At 35.6% G+C, this 19,488-nt stretch overlaps 1 protein-coding gene across 9 annotated transcripts in view; it reads right to left on the bottom strand.

Moving 5' to 3' along the window:
* The window catches only part of AKAP9 (A-kinase anchoring protein 9), a 165,948-nt gene that overhangs the window by 109,867 nt on the left and 36,593 nt on the right, over window positions 1–19,488 (bottom strand). For 7 of the 9 annotated variants that reach the window (XM_061413402.1, XM_061413397.1, XM_061413403.1 and 4 more), the window contains exons 4-8: window positions 12,979–13,149; window positions 11,741–11,896; window positions 10,885–11,082; window positions 4,690–7,068; window positions 1,118–1,331 (exon numbers count right to left, since the gene is read on the bottom strand). In XM_061413402.1, the coding sequence (XP_061269386.1) occupies window positions 1,118–1,331; window positions 4,690–7,068; window positions 10,885–11,082; window positions 11,741–11,896; window positions 12,979–13,149 (3,118 nt within the window). Of the gene's footprint in view, window positions 1–1,117; window positions 1,332–4,689; window positions 7,069–10,884; window positions 11,083–11,740; window positions 11,897–12,978; window positions 13,150–13,492; window positions 13,547–19,488 lie in introns of all 9 variants that reach the window. The other 2 variants (XM_061413404.1, XM_061413405.1) reach the window with 1 other exon arrangement.

The raw sequence follows: 19,488 nt of genomic DNA, 5'->3' as shown, positions 1-19,488 counted from the left end.
GCTTTTTTCAAAGTCATCAAGTATTTTTAACTCAATGTTCCAAGCTAAATACACTATTTTTCCCACAAATCTACTCCTCATGACTGGAGTCACCATCAATCCAATTACTCAAATGAGACACTTAGGGATCATTCTCAATTCCTCCCCCTTACTGCTAATATTACCTGCAGATTACAGCCCACCTCTTTAACTCAAACTTTTCTTCCAATGACATTTTAGATCAACATCTTAATGTTAACAGAATAACTGCCAAAGCTGCTTAACTGGTCTTTCCATCACTTATCAGTTCAGTTCAGTTGCTCAGTCGTGCCCAACTCTTTGTGACCCCATGGACTGCAGCACACCAGGCTTCCCTGACCATTACCAACTCCCAGAGTTTACTCAAACTCATGTCCATTGAGTCTATCACTTATCACCTCCCTTAATTTGCTCCAGTGATTTCATCTTAAAATAAAAATCTTACTATGTGGATTCATTTTGATATATGGCAAAACCAATACAATATTGTAAAGTTAAAAAATAAAATAAAATGAAAAAAAAAATCTTACTATGTTCCTCTATTTGAAATCCTGCCTTAGGTCTTACAACCAACAGCGTAAAGAGTAAACATGTTTCAGTCAGGGTATACGAAACCTTTTCTGATCAAGGTTCTGACAATCTTTATCCCTCACTACTTTTGCACACACCTTGAACTTTCAATTCTCCAAAATGGATGTCATTTCTCACATCTCTAAATTTAAGACTCAAGATACTTTCCTAAAATTCCAACCTCCCTACTCCTGCCTACTGCCTCACTCTTCCAGGAAGTACTAGACTTTTCTCTTCTCTCCCTCTGTTCCTTCTGTTTATTCTTCCATTATAGAAAATTTCCTATTGTTTTCTAAGAGTTTATTTTATATTGCTTTTCCACAGGACTGTTGATTTCTTGGGGAAAATAATTCAGTGATTTTTAAACTTCTCAAGCACTTACACGAACAGTCCATGATTGTATGAACAAATGAGTCTAGGACTGGGAACTCCCAGTCATGTTCTTCCATGGGGTCTAAGTCAAGAACAGAATCATGAAGTGGCAGGCTCTAAGTGATACTTACTTAGAATTTTGTTAGAAACCATTTACCTGTTTCTTGTGTCTTTATATTCTGTAGCTCTAGCTGGTGTATTTTCTGAAGTTCCTTGATCTTTTCCTCTTGAGCAGAAATAAGCTCCTGTTTAAGACTGCAAAGAGCTTTATCTTTTTCATTTTCCATATATTCGCGAACCTGATCCACATGAGTTGAATAGACCAGAGACAGGCATATACGCTGGGCTTCCATCTGGAGCCTTAAATCATTCTTAAAGTGAATTAATGTGCAGGTTAGAATAATTTAAAATGACTAATCAAATAATTTAACTTATTTTTGCATATACCCATTATGGGGTGGGGGGAATACATGATATTATAAACTATAATTGAGTGAGAAAATAATTAAATTAAACGTCACTTTTCTTACATGAAATTATTTTCTCACTCAATCTGTTGCACTGACCTAGGAAAATAGTACAACTTTCTCAAGGAAAATAACACAATATTTTCATCACTTCATGGTAAAGTTTGATATTTGGTAAAGTTAGGATGGCCTGATCTTTCATTTTTGTTCAAAAACAACATTTTTAAACAAATATGGGCTTCCCTGGTGGCTCAGCTGGTAAAGAATCCACCTGCAATGTGGGAGACCTGGGTTCGATTCCTGGGTTGGGAAAACCCCCTGGAGAAGGCAACAGCTACCCACTCTACTATTCTGGCCTGGAGAGTCCATGGGGTCGCAAAGAGTCAGACATGACTGAGCGACTTTTAACGAACAAATATAGAGAAATGCAAATAATAATGAAATAAACATTTGTGTACACATATCACAAAGTAATAAAATCATTTCATCTTTTTTATTCATTTCTCTCCTCCCTATTATTTTGGTTTAGAAATAAAATATAGATAAAATTTAATCTATCATGTTCCCATTCTTCCTTCCCCAGAGGCCACCAAATTATAAATCTGATCATAAATTTGCTGCAAAGCCAGTTCACTTCTTACACTCTCATTTCTTAATCCATCTATAAACAGTGCATATATTTTACATTTTTAAGAATTTACATAAATGGTGCAAAATGGCATTTATTTTGCAAATTAGTCTTCTCATTCAATATGCCTCTGAGATCTTTCCATGTAGATACACATAAATTTATTTTAACTTGGTACTGTATATATGAATATTACAATTTGTTCATTTCCTTTTTGGAGATCAAATGGATTATTTCAAATTTTAGATATATCAAAAAATGCTGCAATAAATTTTTATATATATGCCCTTGTACATATATGATAATGTTTCTCTAGTGCACATGTGTGCTAAGTCACATCAGTCATATCTGACTCTTTGCAATCCTACGGACTGTAGCCTGCCAGGCTCCTCTGTCCATGGGATTCTTCAGGCAAGAATACTGGAGTGGGTTGCTATGTCCTCTTCAAGGGGATCTTCTTGACTCAGGGTTCAACTCCGTGTCTCTTGTCTCCTGCATTGGCAGGCGGGTTCTTTACCACTAGCATCACCTTGGAAGCCCTTCTCGATTGTAGTGATTCTCAAAACTGTAGCCCAAATCAAAACCACCTGGATGATTTAAAACAGATTTCTGGGCCCCTACCCCTGAGCTTCTACTTAGAGAGGCCTGGTGTGAGCCCTAGAATTTGAATTTTAACCTGTTTTCAAGTGATGCTGCCACTGCTGGTTACAGACCACACTTACTGCCAGCAGAAATGTAAATGCTACATGGTAGACCATGTATATTGTATCAATATTAGATTTTAACAAAATTTTTTATGCAATTACACAATTTTACACTGATATAGTTAATAATGTAGGTGAATACTCATCTCCCCACATCCTCATCACACTTCTTATTGTGAACCTTATCTTGTCAAACTGATAGGTATAAAATGCTATTTCACTGTTATATCAATTTATAACATTGAAAGCATCTTTTCATGTTTATTAGCCAATTAGCAGAAGTATTTCTGTGGCTGCAGTATTATTTCTAAGCGCATTGAGACTGCTCTTTGGTGTTACTGTTGTGTAAACTGTTGCTCAATTTCTTCATGAGCCTCCTTCCATAAACACACACCTCACTGCGCTCCCCATCACTAAGGGGGTTTGTCTTGGCAGTGACGTGTGCGTCAGGGACAGCTTTTGCGTTTGTCTCTGTTTACTTTACAGAAGTTAACATCAAGGAGATGGTATCTAAATGTCACTGAAAGTGTCTTCAGTTAGAAAAAAATAATCATTTTAGTGAGAAAAATCTGACCATTTTGACAACTTCAAATTTGGGTCCTCTCCTAGTAATGCCTTTAAAAAATTTTTTAAATGATCTTTTGACTTTTTTAGGAGTGATAAAATTAAACCTAATTATGATTTTGAAAACAATTTCAGATATTTAACAAAGTATTAACAGATATGTAATTAGAACTTAACTATTTAGGTTATTAAAATGTAAAATTTGATATAAGATCATAAATATGAGCACATTTATTAAGAAGTAGAAAGAAAAAACTTTCCAAGGGCTTCCTACTATATAGAGAATAAAATTTCAGCTTCTTACAAAGTCTGTAAGGCTCTCCAAGATCTGGTCTTTTCCTTCTTCAAACTCTTTTTCTTCCACTCTCTTTCCCTCAAACTCAGCCGAACAGGTCTTTATTCTGTCCCTTACACTCACCTCTGCCATCGCAGTTGCTCTCATTTCCCTGTGGTAGACTCCTCACTGTCATCAGACAGCAGTTCAAATGCCAATTCCTCCTAGACCCCTTTCCTGACCACCCTATTTAATGACTACCCACCATTCTCTATCACATAATCTCTTTTATTTTCTTTATAAAACATCACTATTTCTTAACTCTTCTACTCACTTCATTTACTATCTGCCTCCCTCACTAAAATATACGCTCTCTGAGAGCGGAACCAATTCTTACTCTTGTTCACCACTGTAGTCCTACCTGGCAAGAGTCTACAAATACTTGTTTAGAAATGAAGAAACACACATAAAGCTCTAGTTAGCACCATTATACAATGTGCCCAGTGGGATCTTCCTGCTATTTCTAATTTCAGTGTCTATCAAATATAAATTGTCAGCAGTGATCTAGTATTACTCATTATATGTATTCTTTAATTGTATTTAGAATTAATATTTTTTTCCCCTTTAGGTATAACAAGACTCTGAGAAAACTAGGATTTAAATCAATATCTTTTTATCAGGGAAATAAGAGTTTCATAACTACTGAACAACTACATGAAGTACTAAAAAGTTTAAGAGTTAATTTTCAGTTAACCTTGAAAACACCAATACAAAAGGAGACTCTGAAACCAATCTTTGGAATTGCAACAAAATATTACAAAATAATTATTTTAATGCTCTGACTCTCAACAAAGTTATTTAAACTTGCTTTTTCAAAGAAAATGTGTTCTATTTCCTGAGCAGATTAACTAAAAGAGAGGTAACACGGTTTAACAAAAAACAGAAAAAAGAAATGTAAATGATAAGTTTAAGTGAGAATTACATCACAGGCTTTACTTTCATTCTTGAAAGGAGGTTAATTTATGTTGTATGAAGATGAAAACTTTCAGTATGAAATGTACACTTTAGTGTATACACATTAAGTAAACATACCTGTTCTGATTTAAGTGCACTGAGCTCCTGCTGAAGTTTATCGTTTTCACCTGGATCAGTAATCCCAAGTGATGATTCATTTGTCACTGACGGCAAGTGAGCAGAAAACTGTTCTTGTTTGCTTTCTTTTTCCAGAGTCATATTTTCAAAAGGAATTTTATTTACCTCCATTATTTTTGATTCTTTACCAAAATCTTTATTTATTTTAGGAACTGACCCTCCAGGATCCCTGCTTGTTGAAACTCCATCTTTCAAAGAGCTTAAATGGACATCATGCACATTTACATTTTCTGTCCTACTGTGGTCAATTATGATTTCTAGCTCTCTACATCTCAATAAAACTTGCTCTTTATCTTGCTTTAAAGATTTAACTTCTTCCGTTAGAAAATTTATCTCGTCACATTTCTGTTTTAATTGCTCAGAAAGATCAGACAGTCTCTCTGACAGCTCTAACTTTTCTCGCTTGGTTACCTCAAGTTTTTCCATAAGTTCTGTTGTATCTTTCTCGACAACCTCACCAATTTCCAGTGGTTCTGCTGTAAAAGTCTTGTCATCGTCAAAGACTGAACTTTTCATTTTCACTATACTTGGGTTTATTCTTTGCAAATGATGAAGCTCTTCACTTAGTGCTTTAAGCTTACTTTTATACTCTATTTCTTGCTTATTTTTACTGTCTTCCAAATCGCTTTTTACCTTGAGAAGACAAGCATAATCCTCCTGTAATTCCTGATAGTTAACTTCAAAATTTTTTTCAGCAAATGAAAAAGTGTTCCTTTGCTTTTCAATCTCTTCAGTAAGCTGAATACATTGTTTTTTGAGGTCCTCATTTTCCTCTGTAAGTATTTCTATCTCTTTTTGCAAGCGACAGTCTTTGGATTGGGACTTAGTGGAGTCTATGAAAGTTAATCTTTCTTCTTCGTTAACAGGAGTATGTATTTTCAACGTGTCTTCAAGGGCCTTCTTTTCATCTTTAAGAATGCTATTCTCTGCTTCAAGTTGTGCAAATTTTTCTTGAAAGTCATCCTCTTTTTCCTTCATTTGTTTCTCCAATAATTCAGTTTTAAGTTGTAATTCTTGAACTTCCTGTTCAAGTGTACCCTTTTCCTTTTCTTCTTGTCTGAGTATTTCTATTTCTTTTTGCAGTTCGTTGATCTGAAGGGTCATTTCTTCTGATTTTGTATTCACGAGGGACTGCTGTAAATCTTTTAGCTTTGAAATTTCCAAAATCAGTTGGTTCTGCTTAGTTATCAAATTGTCTTTTTCAAACTGCATGGTTTCTATCTTTTGACTCATTTCATTCTGTAAGCCATCTATCTGCTGTTTATAGTGAATGCCTAAGTTATCTTTAAGCTTTTCAATATTTATTCGATGTTCAATTTCCAAATCTTCCTTCAGTTTGGAAAGTTCTTCCTCATGACTAAACAGGAGCTGTGTCCTCAGCCTCTCCAGCTCAGCTTCCTGTGATTCAGCCATTCTGTCCAATACAGCATTCTTTTCTCTTTCTAACATTTCAAGCTTTATCTTATAATTTGTAACTTCTGCTTCATGTTTTAATTCTAGTTCTTTCCTGGCTTCAGAAGCAGAAACAATCTCAGCTTTCAAATCTTCCACTGTACTAAGGGACTTGTATGCTTCATTGAGTTTACCTTCTTGCTCAGTTATTGTCTGTCTAGCCCTCTGAATTTGGTCCCTTGAAAAGCTCAGTTCTTCAAAAAGGTCTTCCAGCTGTCTCTGGAGAGCAGACTTTTCTCCTGAAATCACTCCTATTTCTTCCTTGAGTTTTTCCTTTTGAGAGTTAGTATCTTGCAATTTTACATTCAGTTCATTTATTGCCATATTCATTAACTTTATTTGATCTTCATTGACTGTAACACTTGGATGTGATCTTAAAGCATTCTCCAGCTCCCCCTTATGTCGTGTCCTAAGTTCATCGATCTGTGACACGTGTTGTTTTATTAGCTCTTGTTTCATCTGTACTATCTGCTGCCCATACATCTCATCCAGCTCTGCCCGGAGTTGTTCCAACTTTCTTTGTGTTTCTTGTTCCATTCTTTGTAGGATATCCGTTTCAAATTGACTGTCTTTATGATTTTTCTTCTGAAGTTCCTCAACTGTCCCCATTAATTGTTTTATTTCTTCAGAACACTGTCTTTCCTTTTGCTTGGAATTAGTCAGTTCTAATTTCATATTTTTTATCTCTTGGTTCTTCTGTACAACCTGCTCTTGTAATTCTTCCAGTAATTTATCAGCAGCTGTTACTTTATCCTTTAGGTCAATAGTTTTTTTTTCTTCTTCTATTATTTTCGTATTTAATTCTTCAATAACTGCTTCCTTTTCCTGTATTTCTTTATTTGAGTTTTCTACTTTTTTATCCTGTTCCTTTATAAAGAAAAAATGAAAACATAAAAATGGCATTTTTAGTTTCCGGTTACTTATACCCCTTAACCCCATCACCAAAAAAATTGATAGAAACTGCTTTTTACATTATTCTATAAAAAGCAACGGCTGAGCCTGCTCCTTCAATTTTCTTACGTCAATGAGACAAAGGACTTGTGTAGCCAACACTACCTATGAGCAAATATCATAGCAATGTTGGTCTTCTTGGAGGGAAGAAAGTTTTCTTGCATTGCTATGATTAAATGTTTTAATAAAAAAATTTAGTGGGATCAAAATATGTCTGAACCATTATATTTTCTTCTTTCTTATTAACTGATCAACATTCTAAATATTTGGTATTTGCAATTGCAAGAGGACTACATACGCTTTACAATTCTAGAGATAATCCTAAAAAAAAAAATCAACGTTCCTCCCATACAGTATTTTAGTGACCTGAAGGTTTGGTGGGCAGGTGCTATGAAAAGAGTAAAACAACAAAAACAGGCTCCTAAAGGTCAGCCTTAACTTCACTCCTAAGGCGAAATGAATCGGAAGTTCAGGGATATGCCATGCTTAAGTGGCTGAATTGCAAGTGACACGCAAGACAATTACACCATTTAGAGCATATCAATTTGATTCTACATTTTGGGGGTAAACAGAAATTTGAAAGCAAGACAGATGTTTTTTACCCCTGTTCTGATTTAGGACTTTATTTTGGAACTGCAGATAAATTGAAACCCAAAACACATGCCCAGGGCATGTCCCTAATCATTCAGAGAAGTGTCACAGCATGAGACAGTCAAGTAGAAGTCCTGGAGACAAAGTTCTGTCTCTGTCATTCACTTGCCTGAGTGGTTGGGGCTGCAGTCCCAAGGACAGAAAAAACAGTAAAATTTACAGGTCTGAATATACTTAAGTAATTAAAATCACCTTCAGAAGACAAAGGCCCGGGTCAAGGGGACTTAAAGGCACCTCAAATGGATGTGTTAACTTACCTTTAAAAAAAAAAAGAATGTCAAGGCCTAGGGAAAAAGAAAGTCTGAGAGGGAAATAGTAGCAGTGCCCATGCAAGAATCGGAGAAGGCAATGGCACCCCACTCCAGTACTCTTGCCTGGAAAATCCCATGGATGAAGGAGCCTGGTAGGCTGCAGTTCATGGGGTTGCTAAGAGTCAGACACGACTGAGCGACTTCCCTTTCACTTTTCACTTTCATGCATTGGAGAAGGAAATGGCAACCCACTCCAGTGTTATGCCTGGAGAATCCCAGGGAAGGGGGAGCCTGGTGGGCTGCCATCTATGGGGTCGCACAGAGTCGAACACAACTGAAGTGACTTAGCAGCATGCAAGAATGGTTCAAGAAAGAGAATCAAGGTATCAGGAGACTTTGAGAGTTCTAATCCCTCTGGGAAAGTCACACCTAACCTAGAAAGCAAGGTAGGGGCTGCTGTAAACAGAATTAAGAATTTCAGTCCAAAGGCATGGCCATTCCTACTCTGAGATGGACATATGAGGTTATCACAGCCTAATCAGCTTTGGCTTGGTATCACATATCCCGTCAATGTCACATGCCTTACTGTTGATACTGAGCCTTCTGGCCTAGACTACCTTCTGGCAGTCTACTAGGCCTAAACTGCCTTTCTCGTCTTATCTCCTGGAAAGACTCATTTTCAAAGACTATTGTTTTCTAATCAAACTAATTTTTGATGCTGATAAAACATTTTTAACATGGTTCAACCCGGGTCTTTATGCACACTCCATCCTGTTTAAAATGTCCTCTTATCAGTTCAGATTCATAATTTATTCACTGTTTACCAAATAAGTACTGAAGAGCTTCTGTGTGGCATATATTGCACCAATTATGAAGAAAACAAAATTCAATGAAAGGGAAGTGTTCTAATTTACAGACTTACCTCAAATATTACTTCCCTGCTAAGCCTACCCTGAATCACTTCCCTTATGAAGCCAGACCTGCCCAGAATTTTCAAAACACTTTTTACTCATACTTAGCCTTGTTTTGGGATGCCTTGTATACCACGAGTTTTAGTGAAGAAAAAAGCACATTTAAGGATCACTATCTCTTGCAAGAGCCTGATGCAAAACAAGTGTTCTATAAACATCTACATAATGATTTTTAAGTTACTTTGGTTGTAAATCATGTGCATTTTATAACTTCAATATCTTAAAATTGTACATTTCTAATTTCCCTAAGCGACAGTCTCTGGAATAAGACTACACAGATTTGAAAGCTGGCTCTACCAATGTATTACCTGTATATCTGGGCAATTTACTTCGTCTTGCTTTGCTTTAACTTCCTCATCTGAAAAATGGGGGTGATAATAGTATTTGCCTCATAAGATTGCTGTGATGATTCAATGAGATAATATAATATGTGTAAGATGCTTTGAGGGTTTCCTGATACCAAGTAAACAAAAACAAATGATAACTAATACTTTTATTGTTATCCAAACAGTAGTCTTGTTGTGCTAATTTCTCAACATCTTGAAGAAGAACTGCCTAAATTACAAAAAATACTGTACTGTATGTTTAGTCTGTCCTCATTATTCAAGGATTCCACATGTGTGAACCTGCCTACTTGTTTAAATTTATAGATAACTCCCAAATCAATACTCAGTCATTTGTAGAAGTACACAGAATGGTAAAAAACTTGAGCTGCTGGACATTCATGATTCAAGCTAAGATAATGTCAAGCAAGATGAGCAAGGCGAGAGAACAAGGAAGGAGACCATGAGGATGGAGGTGCTAGGCAGTAGTGGAGTGTACTGTAAAAACTTCTGGCTCTGGGCTAGCCCAAGAGAGTCTGAATCGCAATTAGGAGGAGGGGAAGGTGCTACCTTTAGACCAGTCACTTAACACTTTTGACTTTCATGTCTCTTTCAAGCTATAATCTACCAGAATCTTTTTAGGATTTAATATTACAATCTGTATGATATGCACAATGTTGTAAGTCAAATATACTTCAAGAAAATTAAAAAATAAAATACAGTGGAAAGGGTAAAAAAAATCTATATGATATGTATGTGTGTGTGTGTGTATATACACACACACCCTGGGAGCATCAATTATTGAATAAGTGTTCCAGGCAACTTTATATAACACACACACCCTGGGAGCATCAATTATTGAATAAGTGTTCCAGGCAACTTTATATAACACATTAACTACCACGAATAAAGAGAATCTGTATTTTTTTCTAATTGAAGTGTGTGTTAGTCGCTCAGTCGTGTCTGTCTCTTTGAAACCTCATGGACTGCAGCCCTCCAGGCTCGTCTGCCATGGAATTTTCCAGGCAAGAATACTGTAGTGGGTTGTCATTTCCTCCTCCAGGGGATCTTCCCCACCCAAAGACTGAACCCAGGTCTCTTGCATTGCAAGCCAATTCTTACCATCTGAGCCATCAGGGAAGCCCTTTTTCTAACTAAAATCCATAAAATTTCATTTTGCCATGAAAATATTTACAGAATTACATAACCATGGCTAAAATGAGTAGAAACATCTTTAGATGAAAAAGAAAAAAGGACAGAAGTTCTGGTTATATATATGGATTCTCCTGAGGACTCAGTTTAACATAAGCTGATTACTTTCGAAGAACTCAGTAATGAGTATTATCTTAATACCTATTACTGGAAGACTCCCAATTGTTTTTGAAATAAATTATTTTTCATGTTTAAAGAACTTTTCTGAATTATGAAACTTTGTGATTCATGTGTATAACAAAAAGATAAAACATTTGGATAAAAAGCTTTAAAGTCAACTGTTAAGTTGCTGTACACTGGCTGACTTCCTTCAAATAAACATACCATTTCATATGCTCTGATTTTCTCTTGCAAGAAACTAATTTGCATTTTGAAGTCTTCTTTCTTTCTGTGATAATCTTCTAATAGGTGGTCTTGTTCTTCCAGCTGCTGCTGATGAGTGAGGATCTGCTGCTTGGCTTGTAGTAAATCGGCAGCTGTGCTACTATGCGTGCTGTTTCTCAGAGTTTCACTAGCCTGTAACTTGAAAATATAAAGAAACCCCAAAATATTAAATTTTTAAATGAGTGCACCAAGGAATGGACATCCTTTGTGGGTGTTGCTTGGCTAATAGTTGTTCTCTGGGACGTGTGCTGGATTCAGAGGTTTGAGACTCCAGCCAACACGTTTTCATAGCTGATCAGATAAACATGGGTACATTATTTAAGCTGACAGATTCCTCCCTTTTCTCAAATTATTTTCTGTTGCTCATCATCAGAAACGTTGATTAATTCCACTAGTTTCCTATGAATCTTATTAAAGGTAAATGGAATATATTCAATCAAGTTACATTCTAGAACCTAACTAAAATAAAGTCATACCAGGGTATGACTTCAGACATCCTTTAGACAAAGGATATAACTACAGGTTAATTTCTGCGAAAATTCACCTTATCAAACTTATAAGATTTTAAAATATAGATAAGGAAGAAGTATAAAGAAACTAATAGCATAAAACCACTCAAGAAGTATGAATTAAAGTCCTAGTTAATATAACAAGTATTTACCAGTTTTTTCAACATAATACATTAATAAGCAAACACGACCTTTAAACAAGCTTATATTTGTTCTAGAAAACATGAGAAAAAGATTTAATTCATTATTAAAAATTTAATAAATTTTCTTCTACTAGTCATACTTACATGCTGGAATTGAATCTGTAATTTTTGACTCTGCTCTGTCAACTCTAAAAATTCTCTCATCGTCTCATCCTTTTCTCGTCTTGCCTGTTGTAAATTTGCAGTGAGCTGGGTTATGATGCCATCTCTCTGTTTAATGGCAGCTTCAAATTCTTGCAACTAAAAGACATCAGTGAAAATTAAAAGTGTTACACTTATTTTTTTAACAAAACTAAACATTAGTACAGATAACTTCAAAAATAAGATATTTGAAATGCATTGGCAGAGTTATTACAATTTGTAAGCAGTCTTTTCCATATTTGAAAGCTATTATCTTGCAACAATTAGTTTTACTTCCAAACCAACTCTAAAAAGATTATCTGAACTAGGGAACAAAATACATTAGATTTGACTTACCCGTATATCTACTTCTAGAAGGACAAGTGTCTTTATATTTAGGGATGCTCCAATGTTTGTAGGTATTACCATGATGGCCATGCTTAAGCCTTACTTGTTTCTAAAGAAGGTGAAACTGAAATATATTCTGTCATCCTCATCAATGTCTTATTTCACCTTCTTTTCATAACTGACTGCCACAAACTAACAGATGTCATTTTAACTATAAGAAGTTATTTACAAAGACCTGCTGACAGGTTTAATGAGTCTAAGTCATAATGTATTGACGTGGTTTACAATGTAAGTTTCTCTTAGGCTGATTACAAAAACATCCATCCATCCATACTGAAGTGATTTCATCCTAGGTATCTCATAAAGTTTAATAAAACATCTATGTTATATTTAGGCTTATTAATGGACTAGTTTTAAGCAATGCTGTTTATGATATACGTAAGGACAAATATCACAAGGTGACTCTAAGTCACCATTTAAAAACCCCATCTTTAAAGAATGTATCTATTTGCTAAGTCGCTTCAGTCGTGTCCGATTCTGCGTGACCCCATAGACGGCAGCCCACCAGGCTACCCCGTCCCTGGGACTTTCCAGGCAAGAACACTGGAGTGGGTTGTCATTTCCTTCTCCAATGCATGAAAGTGAAAAGTGAAAGGGAAGTCGCTCAGTCATGTCTGACTCTTAGCGACCCCATGGACTGCAGCCTACCAGGCTCCTCCGTTCATGGGATTTTCCAGGCAAGAGTACTGGAGTGGGGTGCCATTGCCTTCTCCAGAATGTATCTATACTATCATTCAAATTTCCTATTTTTGTTTTTTGAGTAACAAAATGAAAGCCATATAAGTTAAACACACCTGCTTCAGCCCTTCAGTCCCATAGGTAGCCCTCATTTCTTCTAGTTCTCTGTTGAGCTCTTCAATCTCATGCTGTTTCCCAGCCAATTCACTTTCCATCATCTCTAGGTGGGTCTGATTGTACTGTGCTCCATGTTCAGAGTAAGAATCATCAACACCAAATTCTTCTTCCTACACCAACACAGATTTTAAATAATTCAGTACTAGCAACATTTTCTCGGGAAAAGAGATTCAAAAACTGAATCCCACAGCAAAGGCATCACCTGGGAATTTACCAGCATGACAACCTACTTTGTTGTTAATGTGATAAATACCTCAAGAGCAAAAACAAGATATCTGCAAATTCTGTTACAACTGAGTTTTATAACAAAAGGTGGATAATTTTGTTTTGTTACACATTAAAAGCATTTAGAAATCACACACAGAAAGAAATACATGCAGGAAAAAGCTTTGTTAGTAACCAGCTTTAAATAGAATGAAACATTAGTATCATAAGTAGTTTTAAATACTGTACCCTTAATAAATTTGTAGGCTTTCCTGTTCTCATCACAAAACCGCAACCATTTACCTGTACAAAAACAATTTCCTGAGATATTATGATTTTAGAATTTTATTTAAAGCTAAAAATTGATTTGTGCTAACTGAATTCATGCTTTTCTTATGCCTAAGGAAAATGCCACACTGGTAAAAACAAACACAGTGATTAAATTTAAACATCTAAAAAACATTATGACTGTTTCAAATGCCACTGACTCCTCACACATGAGTGCTTACAATGAAAACGGCAGTGTGCTGTATACATTTCCATTTAAGTGAATTAACGCTCCAAGCAGTTTCTCTTCTGTCCTAGATCCTCCTCTACAAAAGACCTAAAATCATGTAAATAATTGTTTTTTGATAAAGCCCTATTGATTTAAAAGTAAAACTGTTTACTGGTCTAAGTCTACTGGAGAGCAAGTGAAGAAGGAAGAGGAGATGAAGAGCTGAGGAAAACCCCCCAAGAACTTTCGCCTGGGGGTACTATGAGAGCCTTGCCAACCCTGACAGACGTGGAGACTCTCCACAATACAAATGCCTCTATCACTGACATTTTGTGGTAGGAGGAAGAAAGTTGGCAGAATAGGTCTCTGAGGCCAACCTGGAGGCAGATTAATTTCAAATCAATTAATCTACTCAATAATCCCTTCCTTCCCCCTAACAGCAAACAACTGAACTTCATTCTTGCTTACATCTTAATTTTTCACATTCTATGTTAACAGAATCCAAGTTATGAAGCTTTTAATACTGAAATACATAGAATATCCTAGAATTAGGATTAGATCTAGGTGGATCACAACACTATAAAAGGGGGGATGATCCTAATTAAGAGTTCTTTATAAAGTCTGATTCCTTTGCTTTTCACCAAGGATAATTTCAGAAAACAAAACCAAAGTTTAAAACAATTTGCCTTTATGCCAACGCATTATTGTGATTTGTGAAAACTATCAAAACACAGCAGTGCTAACTCTATTAAGATTATTAATAAAGTCACTTATGATAACTTTCAATTAAATTCATCTAAATTTCAATTAGCTTTCCTTGATTTTTAAAAAATTTATATATTGAATTGGAGGATAATTGCTTTACAGTATTGTGCTGGTTCTTGCCGTACGGCAACATGAATTGGCCACAGGTATACACGGGTCTCCCCCATTCTGAACCTACCTTCCAGCTCCCACCTCACCCGTTACGCAGCACGTTGATAAATGTCTACTAAAACTTTTCCTTTAGGGTAACAGTAATTAAATGGATTTTATGAATATTTTCAAATATCATACCAAGCAAAGGATAGTCCTTTAAGTGGTGATATCACTATTACATAAATTAGTTATCTATTTAACTGTATATACAAACACACTACATAGCCAACACTCAGCCTAAATTTTCTGTAAGTTGAGCACATTTTATACTTGAGCTACTCATATGCACTGGCTTCTATGCATAAAATACTACATGACTGTTTTCAAAACTTAATTGTCTTATTATAATAAATATAAAAATCCTGTCAATATTAATAGTTTTAAAAAATTTAGTATCATGTAAATGGGTAATAAAAGATTATACACCAGAACTAAACTAAAACAAACTATATTTCAAAGTTAAAACAGAAACACTCCTCAGAATATGAGGATCATTAATAGCAATAAATTATTATGTTTTTAAATCTAGATAATTACTTCACTGGTACCTAAAGGGCAGAGCATTTGTCTCATCCTCTTACAATAGCCTTTTAAAGCAATACTATATAAACCATAATATGAAAGTACATTAATAACTTGAAACACGAAGATTAGATGAACAGACTCCTGCAACTAAAAAATAATAACTTTTCTTAATGTCCTTCTTCACTGTGGCATCTGTCAAAAGTATTTAACCTTTAGGTTATACCAATACAGTCTTGTTGAATCACAAGTTACTCCACCTGTGTAGACAACCTGAAGATTTGGGAAAGTATATAGGGTGCATTCTAAATTTTAAAATGTTCTATAGGGTATCATTTCCTAAAAATACTGCTATTCAGAAGAAAATCAGAGGAAAGATCACTCTTATCTTGTAACTATGTTCTTCACACAAAAACTTTTCAGTGAACATCAGTTCAAAAACAGAAGAATAACTTATCTTTTATTAATGATTAATACTTTACTCTTATACTTAATCTGATGTGTGTACAAAAATTTAAATAATGGATGTTTTAATAAAAAATAGAATCTGATAGTTCAGAAAGTTCATAAAAATTACAGGACTTCAGTGTGCCTAGATGACTCTTGGATTAGAACCAAGAAACTAAGGCGGCTAAGATCATTCATTCAAAGTTAAGTATCAAGCACCACGTTGTACACCTTCAATAAACAAATTATACCTTAACAGAGCAGAGGCAGGCAGGGAGAAAATTTTTAAAATGGTGAAGTTAAAAAAAAAGAAAGAAAGAAATCCAAGCCAAAGGTGAAAGGCTGTTGAAAGGCTAAGTTCACATTACTCAATGGCTGGCTATAGTCTATATCTCCAATCCCAGTCAGTTATTTCAAAAATGTCGTAAGTCGTGTAGGTGACTTGGTTAAGAAATACTGAATAATGGAATTTGAATAATGAAATCCATAATGAGACTGTATGCTCTCCTATTATTTCATCTTTCTACACACAGCAAAGCATATTAATTTACTTGTTTTATCTCTATGTATTGCCTGTAGCACTTCCGACTTTTCCCAAATAACCCTGCTCAAAGGGTATCACTAAAAATATTTTATGTAAACATGGTATTTGAGATATGAAATGTCCCTTCTCCAAGAACTGAAAAGATTATGTATAATTTGAATTAATTTGTAAAAAGGGTATTTTCCATTTAGTCTGATTTCGCTAGTACACATAACTGAATATATTTTAATACAGAACAGATCTTAGGTCATAGGATAAAATTATCTGACTAATACTTTCTAGACCTGAAACCATTTTTTAAGCCAAGGAGAATACTAATCATAGAAGTCAAGAACATTAAGCGCATACCATATCTACAAAATAAAATTTCCAAGCTAGTTTTAATTAAACATATAATTGGAATCTGAAATCCTTCTGAGAATAATTTGTTAAATTCATTTCTTACAAACTTAGTGTGAAGAAAAGCATACTTCCGTTGAAGGACTGTAAAAAAATTTTTTTTGCTCATTGTTTTTCAAGTATCAAACATTAAGATCACCAAATAACCCTCACAACAACCCTGTGAGATAGATACTATTTCCACCATTTTACAGGTAAGGAAGCTGTATTTCAGAGTTTAAGTGAGGTATCCAGCTTCAAACAGCTCAGAGATCAGAAATCTGAACACACACTTTCTGGGCTCCAAAGCCCCTGCCTTTTTATATCACCTTATTTCCCTATGCAGCAGAAAAATGCAATGATATTTAGACAAAATACAACGTAATTGTGTCTCATGATTAAAACTATATAGTTTTGAAATTTTAAAATTAATCAAAGGCAAACCAGAGCAGCCAAGATTATTAAACTTTGCAAATCTGTAATTTGTAGTTATGTGTTGCTTAGAAAGGAATTTCATTTTTGAGGGGTATTACTCAGAAGTAATCTCTAAGAGTTCTAATATGAAGAGTATTATAATGCGAGATTTATTCCTTGGTTTGTTTATTTTTTACTTTTTATTGAAATGCATTTAATTTACCATGTTGTATCAGTAATGCCTAACGCGGCTAGGGATTACTGACAATGTTGTGTATTCCTTAGTTTATAAAACTGAACTAATGAAGATTTTTCTGTCTTCTAACACACGTAATATGGATTAGAAGTTCCCTGAAATTCTATCTCGGTCAATCCAATATAATTAAATCAACTGGCTTGAGACCCAAAACTAGTCCAGAGGATCATGGATTGAAGCCAGTATCCATTTTAGCAATCTTGATATGACATCATCAAATGTTTCACAGATCATGAATTTTTCTACTGTATTAATAGACAAATTAAAATATGTAAGTTTTTCAAAGTATAATCCATTATGAATCGAGGCCCCAAATGGATAATATTAAAACGATTATGATTCAAATCTGTCAAAGTTATTTGATAATTATCTTTCAATGTAAACTTCTAAATCACTAATATTTTTCAAACTATTTTCAAACTATTAGTGGTCAGCATCAGAAAAAGCAGCAGAGGACTGGTCACACAGTAAAAGTATCTTTTCCTGAAAATTTGGTTTTAAAAAATATATATGTATGAATTGGTATATATTATGTGCATAATTATTCATGTATATTGCTTTTGTTCAGTCACATGGTTGTGTCCCACTCTTTGAGACCCCACGACTGCAGCACGTCAGGCCTCCCTGTCCCTCACCATCTCCTGAAGTTTGTCCAAGTTCACGACCACTGAATCAGCAACACCATCCAGCCATCTCATCCTCTGATGCACCCTTCTTCTGCTCTCAATCTTTCCCAGCATCAGGGATATTTCCAATGAGTTGGCTGTTCGCATCAGGTGACCAAAATACTGGAGCTTCAGCATCAGTCCTTCCAATGAATATTCAGGGTTGATTTCCCTTAAAATTGATTGGTTTGATCTCCTTGCAGTCCAAGGGACTCTCAAGAGTCTCCTCCAGCACCACAAGTCAAAGGCATCAATACTTCAGCACTCCGCCTTCTTTACGGTCCAGCTCTCACAACCATATGTGACCATCGGGAAGACTATCATAGCCTTGACTGTATGGACATTTGTCAGCAGAGTGATGTCTCTGCTTTTCAATACACTGTCTAAGTTTGTCATAGCTTTCCTGCCAAGAAGCAATCGTCTTCTGATTTCATGGCTACAGTCACCATCCACAGTGATTTTACAGACCAAAGAGGAAATCGGTTACTGTTTCCCTTTTTCCCCTTCTATTTGCCATGAAGTAATGGGGCTGGATGCCATGATCCTAGTTCTTTAATATTTAGTTTTAAGCTGGCTCTTTCACTCTTTTCCTTCACCCTCATTAAGAGGCTCTTTAGTTCCTCTTTGCTTTCTGCCATTAGAATGGTATCATCCACATATCTGAGGTTGTTGATCTTTCTCCCACGTATCTTGACTCCAACTTGTAACTCATCCAACCAGGCATTTCTCACGATGTGCTCAGCGTATAGGTTAAATAAACATGGTGACAGCAGACAGCACTGTCATATTCCTTTCTCAATCCTGAATTAATCAGTTGTTCCATACACGGTTCTAACTGTTGCTTCTTGACCTGCACACAGGTTTCTCAAGAGACAGGTAAGATGGAGGGTATTCCCATCTCTTTAAGAGCTGTCCACAGTTTACTATGATCCACACAGTCAAAGGCTTTAGTATAGTTGATGAAACAGAGGTAGACGTTTTTCTGAAATTCACCTGATTTCTCTATGATCCAGCGAATGTTGGCAACTTGATCTCTGGCTCCTCTCATTTTCTAAACCCAGCTTGGACATCTGGAAGTTCTTTGGTTCACATACTGCTGAAGCCTAGCATGCAAGATTTTAAGTATGACCCTACTAGCATGGGAGGTGAGTGCAACTGTATATTCATGTATATAACTATACATATATATGTAATACCTGTGTGCTGTGTGCTTAGTCACTCAGTCGTGTCCGACTCTTTGTGACCCCATGGACTGCAGCCTGCCAGGCTCCTCAGTTCATGGGGATTCCCCGGGCAAGAATACTGGAGTGGGTTGCCATGCCCTCCTCCAGGGGATCTTCACAACTCAGGGACTGAACCCAGGTCTCCCGCATTATAGGCGGATTCTTTACCATCTGAGCCACTAGGGAAGCCCTATGGAATACATATGTAAATATATAAAATAATGTACATATGTAAAATATAGTTCTTACTGTTGAAACATGCTCAGTATATTCTAACTTTTATCTCTAAGACTTACATTTAAAATTATTTTTACTTAACTTTGAAACACATCATACTCATTAGCTATCAGATATAGTTTCAATAAACTTTTCGCGACCTAAT

This window comes from Bos javanicus, chromosome 4 (assembly GCF_032452875.1).
Source record: "Bos javanicus breed banteng chromosome 4, ARS-OSU_banteng_1.0, whole genome shotgun sequence".
NCBI lineage: Eukaryota > Metazoa > Chordata > Mammalia > Artiodactyla > Bovidae > Bos > Bos javanicus.
The sequence above is the reverse complement of the archived record's forward strand: the minus strand, read 5'-3'. Positions and strand labels throughout refer to the sequence as shown.